At 41.7% G+C, this 21,957-nt stretch overlaps 1 protein-coding gene across 2 annotated transcripts in view; it reads left to right on the plus strand.

Annotated features, from left to right (window-relative positions):
* The window catches only part of ascc3 (activating signal cointegrator 1 complex subunit 3), a 265,685-nt gene that overhangs the window by 182,482 nt on the left and 61,246 nt on the right, over positions 1-21,957 (plus strand). For both annotated transcript variants that reach the window (XM_059024632.1, XM_034003889.3), the window contains exons 17-22: positions 6,342-6,461; positions 7,144-7,308; positions 13,533-13,619; positions 14,678-14,854; positions 17,444-17,669; positions 18,333-18,487. In XM_059024632.1, the coding sequence (XP_058880615.1) occupies positions 6,342-6,461; positions 7,144-7,308; positions 13,533-13,619; positions 14,678-14,854; positions 17,444-17,669; positions 18,333-18,487 (930 nt within the window). The remainder of the gene's footprint in view (positions 1-6,341; positions 6,462-7,143; positions 7,309-13,532; positions 13,620-14,677; positions 14,855-17,443; positions 17,670-18,332; positions 18,488-21,957) is intronic.

Consider the following 21,957-nt stretch of genomic DNA (forward strand, 5'->3'; position numbering starts at 1 on the left):
ATGATCTGCATTATATCTGCAGAATTACTTTTAATTACTTTGCATCAGTTTCCAGTTTTACTATAATATGACTTGCCTACTTTCAGCCCAGTAGTATGAAAGTGGTAAACCCTGAGGCTATAGCATATATTCAGAGTTTCTTTCCACATTTCAACTTAATGTTTAATGCATGAGATATTTTACTGTAAAAGTGCATCTTTGACAATACAACGTACGACTCAAGGACACAGTGCTTCAGATAGCATTTGAACAGGATGTTTTTTTTGTTTAGTCTCTGAGGATGTGAAACATACGGCTATAATGTTAAAGTTATGCCTTGTTACATGACGTCTACCCATCCATTTAATATATGCATTTTTTAAAATTATTTATTAAGACAAAATGCAATCAAAAGATTTCTGCAATGTTTGTATTTCACCAAAAATGTTGCCTTTGAAATCCATTTGTCATTAATAAAACATTAACCTGGTTCTATGCAGTGCATCAGGGCAAATTGCTGTGATTTGGGCTTTCCTGCACAGCTTTAGTCGTGCTTCTGCAGGTTATCACTGAGGCAGACTTATTTAATGCATTCAGCAAGTCAGTAAGAGGTGACAGTATATGCTTGATTTGAATGAAAGCACGGCTGTAAAGACACAAAAAAAGACAAACAGTTCCCTAATAAGTACAAAATGTAACCATTACCAAATGGGTATTTACCTCCTAAAGACCCGAATCATGAATATTGTATACCAAAGCTGCTCTTTTGAGTCTGTGATGCAGTGGTAACCTCTCCCCCAAGGGATCAAGAGGACTGCGCTCACAGATCTCAGCACCATTTTTCCTTTCAAGACTGACCTGACTGAGAGCCTTGTTCAGATAAGTACAATTATTCCTTATATCCGTATATATTTCGCATTTTATGTGTTTTTACACATTTTTTTAATGTGATATGAAGCAAATCGCTGAAATAGTTTTTCTATTTTTGCTTATTTGCAACCTGTTGCTGGTTACATCCCACTGTGGCCTTGTGCCCCACAAGTAAGCCAGCGGCTCGTTACTCCTTCCCAGGGACCCAGAATCATAAGTCGGCTGATTGTGTGCTCCCCTAGGCTGCATTGCTCCAGCTGGAACTTATTATTTGTCTCATTTTTGTTGCTTTGCCAATACGTGATGGCTATATATATTTTTTTATATAATTGTAATTTATTTTAATTACTGTTTTTTAAAACAGAATTTTTTCTTGTTGCTTCATTTCTGTTTTACAGATATTACGCAGAGGCCTGTCTGTAACGTGGTGCTTGACTCGCATATAGTAAGAGCAGCTGCTGGGCTCAGTAGCGCTGCGCAGGACCGAGATACTAGCTTTGGATTTTTGTTGGTTGTTTTATAACCACGGTATCTCAGTGACGCTTTGGTGAACAGCTATTAGCATCACCATTGCGAAGGCTGTTAGTTTATTCACAAGCTCTGTCTCGTGTTGGTACTGACTGAGTGGGCTGTACATTGCCTGTACGTTGCCACCCGCGGTAACTGCGACCAGGTGGACCCGTACTGCCCTTACCGAGGTCACCGAACTGCGGCCGAGGTTTACCGCACTGGTACCAGTACCATCCCGGTACTGACCCGGTGCTATAGCCACCGACCCGGTGGTGAAGTCACTGAACCGGTACCATCCCTGTACCGACCCGGTGCTAAAGTAACCGGACCCGTTACTGAACCGGTACCGACCCGGCCTAGAACGGTGCCAAAGCCACCGAACCGGCCTGGTTCCGAACTAGTACTGAAACGGTTCTCAACTAGTACCAACTGGGTGTTAAATGCACCGAACCGGTCCCGCTCGGGTCTTGACACGCCCGATCGATTACATGTAAACAGTTTGAGGGAACAACTGTATACTGTACATTGCATTGCTTGCTCCTCGCATCATGACCAGGTTTCATCCCTGTGAGACATGCAAGGATAATCTGCCTAAGGTGATCGGCAGACTCAGAGCAGATGGAGAAAATCTGGGCAGCTGTTTCCCATCAGGGAACAATCCTCACGTAGTTGCTGCAGGAGCGCTTGGCGCCACCAGCCCCACCTGCCCCTTGGGGCCCCATGGGGTTGCAAGCGCAGATTGGCCATGTGAGGACATACTGTCTCTGAGGAGGCGGTTGATCAGGAGCTGATGTTCCCATCTGAGTACGTGGCGTGAGACAGCACGTCCCCAGCGGTAAAGCCCCCCCTGTCAGCAGCGTTCATGCCGTTCTTCGAGGGCCACTGCAACTTTGCAAGTGCCCTGGCCTACAGCAGGGGAAATAAGGCAATCCATCTTTGATGAGGAGCTTACCACCTCTCCCATAAACCCCCCAGTTCACCCGGATTTCCTCCATGGAATCTAAATCCTCCTGGGACCATCTGGCAATAGCTCCTGCTACAGTGCCTTGCATAGGTATTCACCCCCCTTGGACTTTTCCACATTTTGTAGTGTTACAACCTGGAATTAAAATGGATTTAATTGGGATTTTTACCATTTGATTTACACAACATACTTAACACTTTGAAGGTGCAAAAAAAAAATTTTTGTGACACAAAAGTTAATTAAAAAAAAAAAAAGACATTTGTTGGTTGCATAAGTATTCACCCCCCTGAGTCAATACTTGGTAGAAGCACCTTTGGCAGCAATTACAGCTGTGAGTCTTTTTGAGCAAGTCTCTACTAGCTTTGCACATCTGGATCCTGCAATTTTTGCCCATTCTTCTTGGCAAAATTGCTCAAGCTCTGTCAAGTTGGATGGGGACCGTTGGTGAACAGCAATTTTCAAGTCTTGCCACAGATTCTCAATCGGATTGAGGTCTGGGCTTTGACTGGGCCATTCTAAGACATTCAGGTTCTTGTTTTTAAACCCCTCCAGTGTAGCTTTGGCTGTGTGTTTAGGGTCATTGTCCTGCTGGAAGGTGAACCTCCACCCCAGTCCCAGGTCTCTTGCAGACTGAAACAGGTTTTCCTCTAGAATTTCCCTGTATTTGGCTCCATCCATCTTGCCCTCAATCCTGACCAGTTTCCCAGTCTCTGCCGATGAAAAGCATCCCCATAACATGATGCTGTCACCACCATGCTTCACCATGGGGATGGTGTTCTCAGGGTGATGAGCAGTGTTGGCTTTGTGCCACACATAGCGTTTTGCGCGACGGCAAAAAAGTTCAATTTTGGTCTCATCAGACCAGAGAACCCTTTTCCACATGTTTGCTGTGTCTCCCACATGCCTTTTGGCAAAATCCAAGCAGGATTTGATATAGGTTTTTTTCAGCAATGGCTTTCTTCTCGCCACTCTTCCATAAAGCCCAGCTTTGTGGAGCGTCCGGGTTATAGTTGTCCCATGGACAGTTTCTCCCATCTCTGCTGTGGATCTCTCTAGCTCCTTCAGAGTTACCATTGGCCTCTTGGTTGCTTCTCTGACTAATGCCCTCCTTACCTGGTCACTGAGTTTTGGTGGACGGCCTTCTTTAGGCAGAGTCGTGGTTGTGCCATATTCTTTCCATTTTTTAATAATGGATTTAACAGTGCTCCGGGGGATATTCAAAGTTTGGTATATTTTTTTATAACCCAACCCTGATTGGTGCTTCTCCACAACTTTATCCCGGACTTTTTGATAGCTCCTTGGTCTTCATGATGCTGTTTGTTTAGATATGCTCTCTAACAAACTCTGGGGGCCTTCCAGAAACAGGTGTATTTAATCTGAGATCCTGTGACACTTTAATTGCGCACAGGTGGACTCCATTCAACTAATTATGTGACTTCTGAAGGCAATTGGTTGCACCAGAGCTTATTTAGGGGTGTCACAGCAAAGGGGTTGAATACTTATGCAATCAAGACTTTTCAGTTTTTTATTTGTAAATAATTTTGAAAAATATGTAGATTTTTTTTCCCCACTTCGACATTATGGACTATTTTGTGTAGATCAGTGACATAAAATCCTAATTAAATCCATTTTAATTCCAGGTTGTAACACTACAAAATGTGGAAAAGTCCAAGGGGGGTGAATACTTATGCAAGGCACTGTATTTCCTGTTGATGGATACATGTTGCATGATGAGGAAAAGCTAGGCCTGGCTCATTTTCCGCCGACTGAGGAGTCCATTGCTGCCCTGGTCCAAGCGCCTAATTTGAAAGACGCTGCCTGCCCTAACAAGCAATACCGGGTTTCTGAGGTGATCCTCAAGAAGGCCTACTCGGGAGGGGCGTTCGCTGCAAGGTTATGGGACTGCAACAATATCCTGGTAGCCTACCAGTCGCATTTGCTGTGATCCGTTTCAACAAGCCACAGACCCTCGCCACAACAGCTGGACGAGCTGCGTCTGGTGAAAAAAAATCCATCGCGTGGCCCACAAGCTTTTGCTGTGGGTGCACAAGAACCTCCTTTCACTGCGGGCAATTCATCTGCCTGGAGGGACGAACTGGGCGCCGAACCTCCTCTCAAGGGCAGTCCCCAGCAGCACAGAGTGGGCCTCATCGGAGAGATTTAGGAAAGCAGAGACAAACCTATTTGCCTTTGCCTCCATAATAGGAGGCGGGAAACCCCTACAAATAGATGCCTTGGCACACCAGTGGCCGAGGCAGCTGTTATACGCCTTCCCACCGCTCGCACTGCTCCCGCTTTGTCTGCAGAAAATCAGGCAGGACCAGGCCAAGGTGCTCCTAGTAGCCCCATATTGGCCCAGGAGAATCTGGTTTTCAACTCTGATGCAGCTCTTGGGCAGGCAGGGCAGCGTCCACGTGTTCCCTGTACAGGTAAAAGTGAGCCGTCTTCCAGACATGGTGTCTGCCTCGTGGGTTCAACCCCACGACTTGTCCCATGGCAGTAATAGTGAAATATTTGTAGGAAATCCCCCTCCACATTAAAGGTCTGTCTTGCAGCTATTTCAGCTTGCCATGTCCAGATTGACTCTGTCTCCCCAGGAGTTTACTTCCTGGCGGGGACATTTTTGAAGGACATTGTCCCCCACTGGAGGTTAAATGTGGTGCTTAATGCACTCATGAGGCCTCCTTTTGAGCCCCTGCATTCAGCTGAGCTGACATTTTTCATCATTTAAAGCGTCTTTCTTGGTTGCTTTCACCTCTGCAAAGCGGGTGAGTGAGATGCAGACATCCTCTATTTCGAAAGGCTGCTTAATTTTTGTCGAAGTGGACAGCAAACAGTCAGGACTGTGAGCGCAGTCCTTTTGATCCTTCTGGGGCGGGGCTACGGCTGCATCACAGGCTCAAAGAGCAGCTTTGGTATACAATATTCAGGATTAAGGAGGTAAATACCCATTCGGTAATTTTCAGGGAACCAGGGTTATGATAACCTCATGTTTTCTTTGTTTGCTATTATGGAGCAAAACACAGGCACACATGTTGAACATGTCAAAGGACTGGTATACATAACATTAAGTGGAGACAGACTTAGTTTAGTTTATTCACTTTGTGCCCACAGGGCCAGCGCAGGTACATCTCAATAGTGCAGCACTAATACAAAGAGAGACCTCAGACCTTAGCCTTAGCTTATTGGAAATTCTGTTCAACTTCCTGTTTCACACCCCAATACGTATGGAAACATGTCAAGTTTATCTTGCAGCTTTTCCTTAAAGTAGTAAGGAAATAAATAATGCTGAAAATGATGATTTGTAAATTAAAATAATTGGCCATTCAATTGATTCAAACTATAGCTGATCTAAATACCACCATCCTTTTAATAACTAAAAAAGACCCTCTAGGTCATTGTACATATTTTTACAGACTGAAATGCTCAAATGAGACATTCCATAGCCTTGGTTCACAAATTTGAATTATCTCAGTGACAGTATTTATATCTGTTTATAAGTTAAAGCACCTTGTATATGTTTTAATATTTATATGATTCCCAGTTTTTTAACTCTTCTCAATTAACCCTTTATTGATTCCCAATTTTTTTGGTACATAACAGCTGGATTTTAAAGGCTCCACCAGAATACAGCAATTTAAAGGCTTCATCAGTACTGTAGTATTTAGTCATAAAGAGAAGACTGTTGGTCAAGTTTACTAACTATGGACAAAAGTCTGAGGTACATTCGGGCAAGGCCTGATTTAAGGTTCTGTAAACTGCACGGTCTGCTGTGATGTTCACTTTACCTTATTAAGCTTTGTTTGAAAATGGCCCTCCATTTAGCTTTAAGGTACATGCAATATGAAATCTAAATATAATATAAAATGAAAGGAAAATATGAAATGGGTGTAATGGTAGGAGGTGTCGTTACAGTCTCACCTTACTAATTTAAATAAGTCTTTTGGAAGTTATGGCCAGGTGTTGTTTTAAAATTGTTGTTTTGTTTTAAAATATTATCATTTATTTGTTATTTCAGGTTGCATTGGGAACTGTAACAAATGTAGAAGAGGCAGTAAAGTGGCTCAGCTATACATACCTGTATGTGCGGATGAGAGCCAACCCATTAGTCTACGGTATCAATCACAAAGCATACCAGGTAAATTATTATTTTTTTGTATTTTTATTTTTCTGCAGTTTATCTGGTTTTGTTGTAAGACTACAGTACTATGAGAGAGCAAATATTTGTCTATCCTCGCCCAGAGACGGCAATCATTCTTTATGTCTGTAAAAAAAACTTTCTCCCAGTAGAAGGAAACAAAGGAAACCAACCAGTATTGTCTTTGTGACTCACCCTGTTTATTTACTTAGAGAGAATAAAAATAGACGAATGCATTTGCGAAATACCACGTATTAGCAGCTCAGAGTTACTGCCTGTTCCCCTAACAGCAGCTATCATGCTTCATTGCATGTGAAATACAGTTTGGATGAGTTGGTAAATGCCATTATCTAATCCTAATGGAAAAAAGAGGGAGCTCAGAAAATACAGCCAATTTAAACTAATCTTACTACATGGTTTCTTCAGATTTATGTTTTTGAGCATATCAACTGGCTGGACCTAGATATTCGTACTGTAAACCAGAGTGTAATGTATGTAAATTAATTGAAAAAAATAAAGGGAAAGACATCTGCTTAATAAAAGAAATATAGTAAAAACAGAACGAAATAAGAATAGTGCACCATTGTGCTGATAAACTGCATCAAGTGCATAAGTAATGAAGATACGAAGGAGGAGTTTTTCTACTAAAAGCTTTTAGTAACCCATGAATTCTCTTTACTAGATGGATCCTGGTCTGGAGATGTACAGGCAAGAGCTTGTCCTGGAGGCAGGACGAAAGCTTGACAAAGCCAGAATGATCCGATTTGAAGAGAGGACTGGGTACTTTTCTTCAACAGATTTAGGCCGAACTGCTAGCCACTACTACATTAAGTACAACACAATGGAGGTACACCAACAACAGCTATATTCTTGAAATGATTATGCTATAACTTTCTTGTTTCTGTTTGTTTGTTCCCTTTCAAGTATGAAATGTAACCGTTACCTAATCCAGTGTTTACTGCCTGAAGACCCGAAACCTGAATATTCTATACCAAAGCTGCTCAGACAAGCCTGTCATGCAGTCATGCCCGCCCCTGAGGGTATAAGTGACTGTGCGCACAGATCTCAGCGTCATGTTTCCTTTCAAGAACTGACCTGACAGGATAACCTATTCAGATAAGTACTTGTTACTTTTCCTGCTCTAGATTTTCACATTTTATTGTGTTTTTACACCAATTATATGTGATAGTAAAGTAGTTGCTGTATTAGTTTTACTAATTACGTGTATTTGTGCACTACAGCCTGTTGTTTGTTATGTCTTGCTGCGGCCTTGTGCCCCACGTGAAGCCAGTGGCTTGAGTCCTTGAGGGATCAAGCAACGTAAGTTGGCTGACTTCCCCCTAGGTGGCAATAGCTCCGACTGGAGTTATTTTATTCTCGTTTTGGCTATGGGCAAAAATAGGAAACTGGTTGTATAATTAAAGTAAATGTTATTACTGTATTTTGTTGAGAAATATTTTCTTTTCTCATTCTGTTTTCGCACAGACTACGCGCAGGCCTGTCTGCAGCGTGTGCTGTGGCACACGTGTAGTGACAGCAGCTGCTTGGTTCAGCAGCACTGCGCAGGACCAAGAGGCTGCTTTGGTTTGTGAATACTTGCAATCTCTACCACAGCATCCTGATGCCGTTTTTGTGACAGCTTTTGCATTATCATTACGAGGGCTGTTAATTTATTCCAACAGGCTTCTGTCAGTCTCGTGTGAGTACTGACTGAGTGGTTCTGCTAGTAGCTTGCACAGATGGGCAATCCTGTACAGTGCTACCCGTGGTAACTGTGAATCAGTGGACCTGTACCGTACAAGTACCGAGGTCACCGACCCGCTCCGTTCTCAACCCGGTACCATACTGGGACTGTACCAACCCGGTGCTACCGGTACCGTCCAGGTTCTGACGCGGTACCATACCGACCTGGTGCTGAAGTCACTAAACCGGTACAGAACTGACCCGGTGCTAAAGTCACTGAATTGGTACTGACCCAGTACCACTACACTACCGACCGGTGCTTACATGCCGGTCTTGTTTCCAACCCGGTACTGTACTGGGACCGAGGTTACCATACCATACCGACCCTGTGCTACCGGTACCATCCCGGTTCTGACCCGGTACCGTACCGGCCCGGTGCTAGTCACTGAACTGGTACTGACCCGATACCAACCCACTACTGACCGGTGCTTACATCCCGGTCCCGTATCAAGCTGGTCTTGTTTGGGTCTTGAACAGCCCCATTGTACATTATTACTGTACACCGCATTGATACTTACCTAATGCCTGGATTTTATCCCTGTGAGACATGCAAGGTCAGTCTGACTGTTAAGGACAAGCACGGCAGATGCTCTTCCTGCCTGGGGCCAGAACACGCAAAGGAGGCACTGGCAAACTGCAGTTTCTGTGAGTTTTGTGCACATTTCTCCAAGCGCATGCTGGAGAAATATATCTCCCACAGCTCTACAGAGCGCTCTGCATTCCTCACTCCTGCACAGCACTCTTACCCATCACCTTCTGGTAGAAAGGTGGCTGCATCCTCATCCCATGGCTCTGTGCCAAGGGAGAGTGGACGACACACCCGGGAAAGTAGCCCGCGCAGGAAGCTGTCTTCCTCATCCTCCTCTGCCTCTATTATTTGTTTATTTAGCAGGCGCCTTTATCCAAGGTGACTTACAGAGACTAGGGTGTGTGAGCTGTGCATCAGCTGCAGAGTCACTTACAACTACGTCTCACCCGAAAGACGGAGCACAAGGAGGTTAAGTGACTTGCTCAGGGTCACACAGTGAGTCAGTGGCTGAGGTGGGATTTGAACCGGGGAGCGCCTGGTTACAAGCCCTTTTCTTTAACCACTGGACCTCTACTTCTCCTCCACTGAGGAAGAATAAGAAGAGTCGCCGTTCCAAGCGATCAGCGACTCAGAACAGATGGAGAAGCTCTGGGCTGCAGTTTCCCACCAAGAAACTGGTCACAGAGTTACTGTGTGAACGTTCAGCGCCACCTGCACCGCCTGTCTCCTTGGGGTCCCAGAGGGCTATGAGCGTAGATTGGCAGCAGGATGACGTGCTCTCTCTCGTTGCCTCTGAGGAGGTAGGCGAACAGGAGCTGGCATTTTCGTCTGAGGACGTGCAGTCAGACAGCAGATCCCCTGCAGTTAAGCTCTCCCTGTCAGCAGAGCTTCTACCACTGATCAAGAGGGCCTCTGCAAGCTTGCAAGTGCCCTGGTCTACAGAAGGTGAGAGAAGGCAGTCCATCTTTTATGACAAGCCTATCACCTCTCCCATGCCGCCCCCCCCCCATTGCACCCGGATTTTCTTTTTGAGATCCAGTTGTCCTGGGGTCACCTGCCTACAGCTCCTGCTGTTTCCCAGTCTTTGGACCTAGGGTTGGTACAGAGAAGCTGGACCTGGTCCAATTTCCGCCATTTGAGGTTTCAATTACCACATTGGTACAGGCGCCTAATTTAGCGCTCCTGTCCAAGGACGCTATCTGCCCCAACAAACAGTGCCGAGTCTCGGAGGTGATCGTCAAGCGTGCCTATTCAGCCAGTGTGTTCGCCGCACGGCTGGGCAACTTTAATAGTATTCTATAGTATAGCCTACCAGTCCTGTTTGCTGAGGTCCCTCTCTGACAGTCACAGCTGAGTTGTTTGATGCCCCTATTACACCAGGGCATAACTTTGGTCCCGCAGTGGACGAGAAGTTTCAGCGCTCTCACCGCATACAGGAATACACAAAGGAGATGGTGCGTTCGCTTCCCAAGCGACCACCCTTACTGCGCAAACCAGCAGCAAACTGGCAACCTAGACCCCAGCAGCCTCCAAGACCGCCAGCACCGGAGGCTACAAGGCAAAGGAACCTATGGCACAAAGGCAGAAGTCTCAGGCCAAGCCACAAGCCATGCAGAGAGTACTCAATTATTTGGCATCAGAGTACGCAATTATCTGGATGACTGGCTCATTTGTGCCCAATCTCCAGTACAGGCAGACGCCCACACGGAACTTGTCACCGGCTACCTTCAACGGTTACAATTTGACTCAATCTTCCCAGGAGCTCACTTCTTGGCGGGGTGATTTTTAAAAGGAGCTTGGCAGCTTCAGCAGCCTATGAAGGATATTGTTCCTCGCTGGAGGCTCAACATGTTGCTTAATGCACTCATGAAGCCTCCGTTTCAGCCCTAGGATTCAGCTGAGCTGAACTTTTCATCACTGAAAGTAGCTTTCTTGCTTGCAATCACCTCTGCAAAGCGGGCGAAAGCCTGCTTCATTTTTGCAGAAGCCAGGACAAAGTTTATGCTTTGTACCAACCCTGCTTTTTTTGCCAAAGACTGCCTCAGCATTTCATGTCAAGCAGTCTGTGGAATTGGAGGCTTTCCATCCACCTCCTTTCCAGTCTGACAGAGAGCAGCAGTCCGAACAGTTTTTTGTCTGTTATGGTTCCAAGTCCCATGGTCAAGCCCTGTCTAAGCAGAGGCTGTTCAAATGGGTAACAGACACAGTCAGGACTGCCTATTGCGACGGCTTGGATATACTCATCATTAGGTAATGGTTACATTTTGTACTTGAAAGGGAACACCAGGTTATTATCGTAACCCTGCTTCAAGGTTGCTGCGTCCATGATTGCAGCAGACTTGAAGGAAAAATGAGGCTGAGATCTGTGCACGCAGTCCTTTATACCCTCGGGCAGGCATGACTGTGTCACAGGCTTGGCTGAGCAGCTTTGTTTTATCTTCTTCAGGTTTCGGGGTTTTTAGGAGGTAAACACCCATTAGGTAATGGTTACATTTCTATTTCAGGGAACCAGGGTTATGTTAATAAACTAACTTTTTTTTCTTTATCTCCATCTTTCTTAATCTCTTGCCTTTGCATTGTTTTGTCAAAAAAAGCACGTTGGTCTAGAATAGAAACACTGTACTACAATGAACCTGCTGCCCCTTTGTTAAAATAAAAAAAAGATGAATTCACAAACCTGAAATATTAATTTAAATTCTTGCAACTTTAATTGAAAATAATCATATTTATTATACTTAAAATGACATGTTTTCCACCCAGATACATTTCTATTTACTCTACTAAAAAATGTTTTTCAAAATTGTCATCATTAGGAAAATGCAGGAAATTATTAATCTCTGCTTCAGAATGCGTTTTATAATTTGTATGCTATGACTTTCAAATTATGACATACTTAGATCTATTTTAAAGTAACAATATTGTATTTATGCATTTAGCTAAGCATTATGTGCTTTTAGATTATAATTATTTTACAGAGAGGATTACCATAGCTACTGCTTTCCTCTGTCAGTCTGGTTCAATTTACAAGACCTATATATATACAGACGTGCTCAAATTTGTTGGTACCCCTCCACAAAAAACGAAGAATGCACAATTTTCTCTGAAATAACTTGAAACTGACAAAAGTAATTGGCATCCACCATTGTTTATTCCATATTTAATAGAAATCAGACTTTGCTTTTGATTTTTTATTCAACATAATATTGTAAATAAGAAAACAAATGAAAATGGCATGGACAAAAATGATGGGACCGCTAACCTAATATTTTGTTGCACAACCTTTAGAGGCAATCACTGCAAACAAACGTTTTCTGTAGCTCTCAATGAGACTTCTGCACCTGTTAACAGGTAGTTTGGCCCACTCTTCCTGAGCAAACTGCTCCAGCTGTCTCAGGTTTGATGGGTGCCTTCTCCAGACTGCAAGTTTCAGCTCTTTCCATAGATGTTCGATAGGATTCAGATCAGGACTCATAGAAGGCCACTTCAGAATAGTCCAATGTTTTGTTCTTATCCATTCTTGGGTGCTTTTAGCTGTGTGTTTTGGGTCATTATCCTGTTGGAGGACCCATGACCTGCGACTGAGACAGAGCTTTCTGACACTGGGCAGTACGTTTCGCTCCAGATGCCTTGATAGTCTTGAGATTTCATTGTGCCCTGCACAGATTCAAGGCACCCTGTGCCAGGCGCAGCAAAGCAGCCCCAAAACATAACCGAGCCTCCTCCATGTTTCACTGTAGGTATGGTGTTCTTTTCTTTGAAAGCTTCATTTTTTCGTCTGTGAACATAGAGCTGATGTGACTTGCCAAAAAGCTCCAGTTTTGACTCATCTGTCCAAAGGACATTCTCCCAGAAGGATTGTGGCTTGTCAATATTCATTTTAGCAAATTCCAGTCTGGCTTTTTTATGTTTTTCTTTCAAAAGTGGAGTCCTCCTGGGTCTTCTTCCATGGAGCCCACTTTCGCTCAAAAAGCGACGGATGGTGCGATCAGAAACTGACGTACCTTCACCTTGGGGTTCAGCTTGTATCTCTTTGGCAGTTATCCTTAGTTCTTTTTCTACCATTCGCACTACACTTCTGTTCAATCTGGGGTCGATTTTCCTCTTGCGGCCGCGCCCAGGGAGGCGGGCTACAGTTCCATGGACCTTAAACTTCTTAATAATATTTGCAACTGTTGTCACAGGAACATCAAGCTGCTTGGAGATGGTCTTGTAGCCTTTACCTTTACCATGCTTGTCTATTATTTTCTTTCTGATCTCCTCAGACAACTCTCTCCTTTGCTTTCTCTGGTCCATGTTCAGTGTGGTGCACACAATGATACCAAACAGCACAGTGACTACTTTTCTCCATTTAAATAGGCTGAATTACTGATTACAAGATTGGAGACATGTGTGATACAAATTAAAGAAACAAATTAGTTTGAAATATCACTATAATCCAATTATTTATTATCTTTTCTAAGGGGTACCAACAAATGTGTCCAGGCCATTTTAGAATATCTTTGTAGAATAAGCAATAATTCATCTCTTTTCACAGCTTCTTTGCTTTATTCTATGACATACCAAATACATGATAAAATAGCTTTTAATTTCATCACTTTTCAGGAGGAATGAAGCATTATTTCAATGAGCTGTAAGGGTACCAACAAATTTGAGCACGTCTGTATTTGAAATATGAAGATGTTGAGAATGAATTACTGATATTTTTAACATTCAGAATTTAAATAAATACATATATTATCACTGCTTTAATCCCTAGTTTATAATGTAATTTTTTATTTTTTTATTTTTTTTCTAAAAAGACATTCAATGAACTGTTTGGCGCCCACAAAACAGAAGCCGACATCTTCAATATAGTGTCCAAAGCAGAAGAATTTGAGCAGGTCAAGGTAAGATGGCTGAAGGGCAGTATTGATCAAAACCCGGAGTGCTGGTTGAGGGATCAGCTCAAATCCCAATGAACAAGCAAGTATTCCATGTTGCTGTAAAATGCAGAGCGTACCTTCAATAGGTACAATAGGTAATGGATTAGCTGCTAAAAAAGGAAAAAGATGTGAAAGTTCATCCCACCTAAGCAGCAGTGTGGAAAGGCTTTCCTACTGAGCTGAGACAAAGTGTCGTCTCTTAACTCTTTATTTCCTGCACTGACTGAGTCCATGATAAATACTTTGCTCCAGAAAGTTCATTATTAGCCAGCCTGGAGTAACTCATGATTAACAGGGCCTTTAGATGGGTCTGTTTGTGTTTGTTTATAAGTAACTGATGAAGCCAAGTACATTCCTTGCACACTGTTCCGTGTCCCTTTTTATGAGGGTGCAGGCACCTTTAAAATAATGAGGTGAAAAGAGACCAAACAGAGATCGTATGTGAACAAAGTGTGTCAAAGTTACTGGAAAAGGCCAGCCTGATTAATGCAAAGGTTATGAACAGCTTATTAGCATTATTTCTGAATGAATCTTAGTCACAAATCCAAACAGTTACAGATGTTTTATTAATAGTCTTTCACTGTACAGTGAGTGCAGTTAGTATAGTTTAGGTGTGTTTACAGCAGTGTTCCCTTGTCTGTTTATTCGCTGTTGCTTAATGATAATACTGGTCCATTCTACAAATACCAATATTTTCGGGATGAAATTGCACTCAGAGACAATCACAGAACCCCTGTATTAGATCTCAAGCTTGGTAATCACTATACTCAGGACACACTCCATCAGCTGGTTTCACAGACCCTGATTAACACTAGTGTCAGACTACTTTACCTAAAATAACATTAGGTAAAGTAGTCTGACACTAGTGCTAATCAGGGTCTGTGAAACCAGCTGTAAGATCTATTTTAAATTTGTATTGAATTATAGGTGTAACAAGGACATTTCTTGATGTCACTTTGTGACTGAGAGTGTATTGTTTGTGTGTGCACGTTTACGGAATGATGAACATATTTATTTATCAGGTGAGGGATGAAGAAATGGAAGAGCTAGAGCAGTTGCTATACAACTACTGTGAGCTCCCTGCTGCCGGTGGGGTAGAAAATGGCTATGGAAAAATCAACATTCTGCTTCAAACATACATCGGACGTGGCGAGGTGGACAGCTTCTCCCTAATCTCAGACCTCTCATACGTTGCTCAGGTAAGAAGAAGAAAAATTTATTTTGCAGCAAAACAGGGTGCAGTATAGAAATATGATGGAAAATGATTGCCCAGTTGGGACAGGCAGTTGGTAATATGTATATTACCCATTGGAGGTCACTTCAACCCAAGAGGTAGTGGTTTTCAACTATAATGAAAACTCCAGTATCTGTTTTATTAAGTCTTTAAAATCAGTTTGTGGTTCTTCAGTGATTTCTTTAGCCATGTTTTTGTACCGCTGTATTTAAAAAGATTTAGGTACAAAGTTCTGCAGTTGGTATGTAATGTCAAAGGGCAATCATTTTTGGTGTTGTTGGCCTGTTTGTGTGCACAAACTATTTTTAGTCATGGGACCCAGTATTAAACAATAGGGTTGCAATGTTCAATCTAATTGTTTAATACATATTATATTATAATAACTGGACCTTACAAAAATGCCCTTCACAGCTACATTGATCCAATGGTAAGGGGAAGAGGTGCTAATCGAGGCTTCTTGTTTTGTTTCTTTACTTATCAGATGACAGTGGTAACATGATCTGGTTCACTAGTACACCCTTGTTATAGTCTCTCCCCATAGCCACTGATAAAGCTGGAAGTAGCCAGCTACTGCTTGCTCCTACTGAGGTGGTGAGTGTCTGGATTATAGTTTGGCACAATATGGTTTTTGTTTTCTCTGGTGATGAAAGGGGCTTTTACTTTCTGATTTTGACAAAGGAAGGTGATCCAGCAGTTACTTAATGCTCACTGTAAGAAAGACTCCCTGTTGATCGGAAGCATGAACCAATTAAAGGGGACCCCTCAACTACTCAGACAGGTGCTGTTCCGTGGCGGGTGGCGGGGAAGGGGGGAGGGGCTTAAAGAATTGGAAATCCATTTACAGAAAATAACGTATCCATTGTCTCTATCACATAAATAGGTATGGGAGCATTTTTCATATCACCTTTTATATTAACTATTATGTCATTTGAATGAGATGTGGTATATTAATCAATCATAGGTTTCCAGACCGAATAAAGTTGTATGGTAGTTTCTGAATGAATCTGATAGGCCTAAAAAAAAATCGGTAGCTCTATACGCTCTGTCCAGTACGGACCCTAGCGTATTATGTTAATGAAATGTTGGAGGCAGTCTGAACAATTTTTGATCTGCTATGGGGCCAAGTCCCATGGTCAAGCCCTGTCTAAGCAGACTGTCCAAATGGATAGCAGGCACAGTTCGGACTGCCTATGAGCGAGCCAACTTGCCCCCACCAGAAAAACTCACTGCCCATTCCCAACTTCGTTCCAGCGTGGATCTGTCAAGGACATTTTTAATGCAGCGGTGTGATCTACTCTACAGACTTAATGTCGTGGATCCTTAAAACCCTGGTTTTGGAACTATTATTATTATTATTATTATTATTATTATTATTATTAATTTCTTAACAGGCGCCCTTATCCAGGGCGACCTTACAATTGTTACAATTATATCATATTATTTTTTTTACATACAATTACCCATTTATACAGTTGGGTTTTTACTGGAGCAATCTAGGTAAAGTACCTTGCTCAAGGGTACAGCAGCAGTGTCCCCCACCCGGGATTGAACTCACAACCCTCCGGTCAGGAGTCCAGAGCCCTAAACACTACTCCACAATGCTGCCGGGTGGAGTACCGTCCTTAACACTCTAGTATCCCGAACTACAGTGTTAAGGACGGTTTCTCAGTCGAGCTTTACAACACAGACATAGAGGCGAGTTTCCCTCTGGGTCAGGCAGGACTGCGTCAGAGGCTTGGCTGAGCAGCTTTGTTACGTCTTATTCAGGTTTCGGGTCTTTAGGTAAATACCCATTCAGTAATGGTTACATTTCTATTTCAGGGAATCAGGGTTATGATAATATCCTAACGTTATCAAACATCACTGATGTTTTGGCCTACAGATTTTTTAATTCAATTTCACTGTTGCCTAAGCACCAGCTAAATAAATGTGTTTAATTGCTATATGAGAAATTTGCATTAAAGATTTGATGTAAATGTTGTATGTGAACTCACAGCACCCCGTGTTGCTTGGAGTAGAAAAGCACTTTACTGATGTTTGTAGTAAAGGATGTGTGCATTTATCATAAAGTTTAATATATATATAGAATGTCAATGTCTCTTTTTGATGCCTTCCTTATTTCTCCACTTCTTTTTTCCCCCCTTCAAGGAAACACATCCTGTTCTCTGTGGAACCCATTACCCATTTATATGCAGTGATCTCCCTAGCTAACCGATTCCATATGTTTAAATATGTCAGAGATCTATCTTAACCCTGTGTTCAGTTCCTTTAAAACCCTCCACCAGTATGAGCAATGTGCCCCTTTATCACATCTGTCTTATTTAACATTTACTTCAACCTATAACAAAAAAAGGTGGAGGGGAAACTTTACTGCACATAACAGCATAGACAGTAAACAGTTTTGTTTATTTCTTTCATAAATCATGATGATATGTTATTAAATATAAATATCATAGAATAGGAGGTTTTAATGAGATCCATCTTCTGGGTCAGCTATATCTGAGCAAGGTTTTCTATTAGCTAATAATATATGTGTGTTCTTCTTGGTTTGCAGAATGCAGCTCGCATTGTCCGAGCTCTGTTTGAGATTGCCCTGAGAAAGCGATGGCCCGCCATGACTTACCGCCTTCTGAACCTCTGCAAAGTTATAGACAAACGACTGTGGGGATGGGCTAATCCACTGCGCCAGTTTCCAGTATTACCAGGCTATGTTCTCTCCAAACTGGAAGAAAGGAAACTTACGATTGATAAGTTAAAGGACATGAGAAAAGATGAAATAGGTAAGATTATTCTTTTTTTGTACCAACTGTTGCAATCTGAAAAAATAAAGGTTCATTATTTGTATTTGTAGATATACTGCATCAAACAATTAAAGGAAGATATGTGTGTATTAAGCATGCTTTTACAGGCACTCATTTCCAGTATGCATAACCAGTGTTTGTGTCCATGGTGATCACAAACCATATTGACTTGTTGACAACAGAGCAGGTATGTGGGGGGACAATTGGGACCCCTTTTCCCAGCACAGACTTCAGTTTTACAGTAGATATTGGCATACACCTAACTTGATACCCCTGTTGCATTAAACTGACTATAGGGGTGTTGGGACATTTTTGTATACAACATTTGTAATGCTTAATTTTCGCATCTGTGAACATCCCTTAATCGTTTGCAGCAGTGTATACCCACGGTTATAAAATCTATTTAAGCACAGGCTTTGTGGATTTGGAAGTTCTTGGTTAGACTTGAAGGGTGTTAACTACAGTCAAGGCAAAGGAAAGTACCCCTGCAACATCCCTGTATAGTTCACAATGATGTTTTTTCACCATTCCGGTATGCAGCACATTTCAGTAATTTACAAAGAAATTCACTAAGCAAAAAGGCTCAGTTTCCCATTTGTATTATATTACTGTATTTAAGTTAAGTGCCTGTTTTCTTTGTAGGTCACATGCTGCATCATGTGAATATTGGGTTAAAGGTCAAGCAGTGCGTCCATCAAATTCCTTCCATAACAATGGAAGCCAGCATACAGCCAATCACACGGACGGTCCTTCGAGTTAGACTAACCATCAACCCAGACTTCAAGTGGAATGATACGGTAATTATCTGCTCAGTCACTTTTATATCTAATGTCAGATTAGATTAAAAGCAGAATCTAACAGAAGTTTTTACCGCTTTCTTTCTTTTTATTCAAGCACAGCTGGAAGTAAACCTAAACTCTGATTGCTTTATCTGATAAAAAAAATTTAAAAAAATAGGAGGTGGATTCATGGTAATGTGTAATGTAATATAGCACTGATCACTATAAAACTATAAAATATTACATCTGATCCTACCAGAAACTCTCAACTTAAAGTCCAGCATTGCTGGTAAATGTAATGTTATTCTTTTTTGACTCAACACATTGACTTTTCATAAGTGTGGTGTAAGCCTGATTTTAGACTTGTTTTTTGAATGGGCTCTATGCTTGACTACAGCTAGTCGCATCTTCAGCAAAGAACCAGATGGCCACTCACTTTCACACACACATACCCACAGCCACACTCAACATGCTACTTGTCAGTATAGAGCCTCTGCATTATTTGCAGGCTGCATATCTAAAGAGTTAAGCTGCCTCAAGTAGCACCCATCTTCACAAAGGCAGTTCTCGGAGGATAATAACCTACTGAGTGGTCCTCCACTTTCCAATGGAAATAAAAAAATGGCTGAAAGGTGCGCTTTAATAGCATAGGTGCTTCAAGGTTTGGAAATCAATCAGGGTTTATAATGACTACCCCAAACCGTGTAGGACCACACCTGTTGTTACCATTGCTGAGGTCACAATGGGGTGAAATTTAGGAAGGTTGACCAGCCTCACATACCACGGCAGTTTTAAGTCACCCTAAGCCTAAAGTATTTTATTATACAGCTCAAGAAGGGAAACTGAAAAGCCATCTTTGTAATGTTAAAATGAGTAGTCTTCATACAAAATCTACATATACTGTACATGTGTGTGTACAATCTTAGCACAAGAAGCTTACATGACATAAAAACTGCAGTTTCCTGTAAAAACAATTACTAACTTGTGCAGTCTTGGATAGGGAAGTTCTTGCCAACCCAGCGCCACTATCAGCCCTCTATAAAAATCTTCTAAAATGACCCACTTTGACTGAAACTGACCATAGAGAAAGGCACAGCAAATCTAACCGTCTTGTGAGGGACAGCCCATTTACACACTCTGGAACAACCCCTACACATTCCTTTATACTTACAACTACTGCAGAATAACTTACAATTGGACCTCAGTTTTACATCTCATCTCCAGGAGTAAATTAGCTAAGGTATTTGATTTTCTTGTAGAAATACAAAAGACTGGAAATGGACACGTAATGCACGTAATGCACAGTAATCGGACTGTGGTCTTTCGCATTTGTAGTTTTTAAATATGCCACAATACAATTAGCCAACATTATATTAGCTTCAGGTGAACTCTGCACCATTCAGTACACCTTTGAGGCCAAGGACTAAACAAATATGCTGTGTTTTACTGCACCCTCTCACCTTGAGATAGTGCTCCCTTCTAATCAGTGACAAGGTGAATTGACAGGGTGGAATTCATCTATGTGACTGCATGGTAGGGCATCCGATTTGTGGAAATGCAAAAGGTCATTATCCTTATTACAGCATGCAAGTGTAATACACGATCTGAACTCCACACTTTTATAAACCGACAAGGAAACCTGTAGTTTAAGAAAACAACTTTTTTTTTTTAATGTTCAAGGTTCTTACTTTTCATATAATTTATATAATATTCAAGGCAACAATAATCTCCAGTGTTCCCCTTATAGTGCTGGAACAGATATCTGAATATTCAAACGAATATTTTTCAACATGTATTCAGATTAAAAAATCAGATGTTTGTATTCGCTACAAATGACCAAAAATACCTTGCACTTATTTACCATCTCACCAGAAGTTGCGTGACAGTTTAAAAAATGGCAAATGAAAAAGAGCTCTGTGTGATATGAGATTTAATATATACAAAAAAAACCAAAAAAAACAGGATCAACACAACCGCTCTTGAGCCTCTATTTAAAACTTTTAGACAGCAAAAAGTAAACAAACCAGATTATGCGCGCGCACACATATCTATCTATGGAAAGCCATCTAGGTCAAAAACGCATTGTGGTGCTTTAGAGCGAGTCAGAATCTCATGGGACAGAAACAAGGCAAGCATGTCATTCTGAAATGCCTCGCTTAAACAGTGGCCATCTTGCTGGAAATGTTGTGTAGTGATTTTTATATAGATTGTATATATTATACATGTTTTGTTGCTACTTTCTGTTATATGGAATGTAATAAACGAAAACAAGAAAGTGAGTTTTTCCCCTTTTAAATGGCATTTCCACGTTTGTTTTATTTGAAGTGTTTAAAGTTAAATTTCAGTTTGTGTTTGCTTGTTCACCTACAAAAAGGCACAAGTAAACCTCATGTACTTTTATTTTGGGAATAAACAAAACATCGTTTAACTTGAGCTGCTATTTGGCATCCTTTGTTTTGTAGTTAGTTCGCTGGGGTAAAGTAAGTCCTACACAACGTATTCTTTACTCCTGGGATAGTTTTCTATTTTAACGTGTTACATATAGCAAGGTCTTGCTGTAAAATAAAGGCACACACAGGGGCCACGCCCCCCTGCTATGCTGTCTTTGCGTGCGTTTTGAGCAATATCATGGCTTTTATCACTTTTTTGAAAACAAACAAATATCCGAATGAATATCCAAACATGAAAATCCTGTGTTCGTCCCAGCACTATGTCCTTCACCCTTCCAGTGCTTCCCTCAAATTATGCCCAGACCATTTCAGCTGAAATCATTCAGCAGACTCAGCCTATTCCCCAGGTGTACAAGAGCACACATCCGAGCAGGGCACTGAAATTGACATTGATTCTGCACAGTTTGGCTGTCTGCGCTCAAATGGCAACGCGCATTCAATTACTTTCCACAAACATCTCAGAAATATAAGAATACCAGACACCATTGATTGTTCAAAGGAAACACAAATATGGCTAAAGGTACTGTTCAAATTACACTTTTTTCAGTTTGAGGATAGAATGTCCTACAATTAGTTTAATTTAAGTATCAGTCCAACATACTGTGAATGATTTTGTATTTTGGTGGTAAAAAACGTCACCTACTCATTACATCTTTTACACTGTGAAAACGTAATATGTGATGAAGGTAAAACATGTGTTTTATTAACAGTTTTCTAGTTTTTGAAAGTAATGCGTAACTTTAGATTTGCCAGGGTTTCAGAAATTTCACTCCTTTTACTGGTCTTGGGAAAATAATCATGGTTAACATGCTAGAGACTAGTTCTGATAAGGGAGAAACCTCTACACCCCCTTTCCCTCTGGGACTAAAAACAAAGGGCATAGACCAAATGTGTCAAGTTTTATTATCCCAGATCAAACATTGTATGATGGGGATCTGCACCTTTCTCTATCATCTGTTCAGGAAATAAGAAAAGACCATGGGCTACAAGGTTATGGAAATTTTTTTTATTGATTTTTATCAGCAAGCTTTTGGAAGG

This window comes from Acipenser ruthenus, chromosome 5 (assembly GCF_902713425.1).
Source record: "Acipenser ruthenus chromosome 5, fAciRut3.2 maternal haplotype, whole genome shotgun sequence".
NCBI classification, from domain to species: domain Eukaryota; kingdom Metazoa; phylum Chordata; class Actinopteri; order Acipenseriformes; family Acipenseridae; genus Acipenser; species Acipenser ruthenus.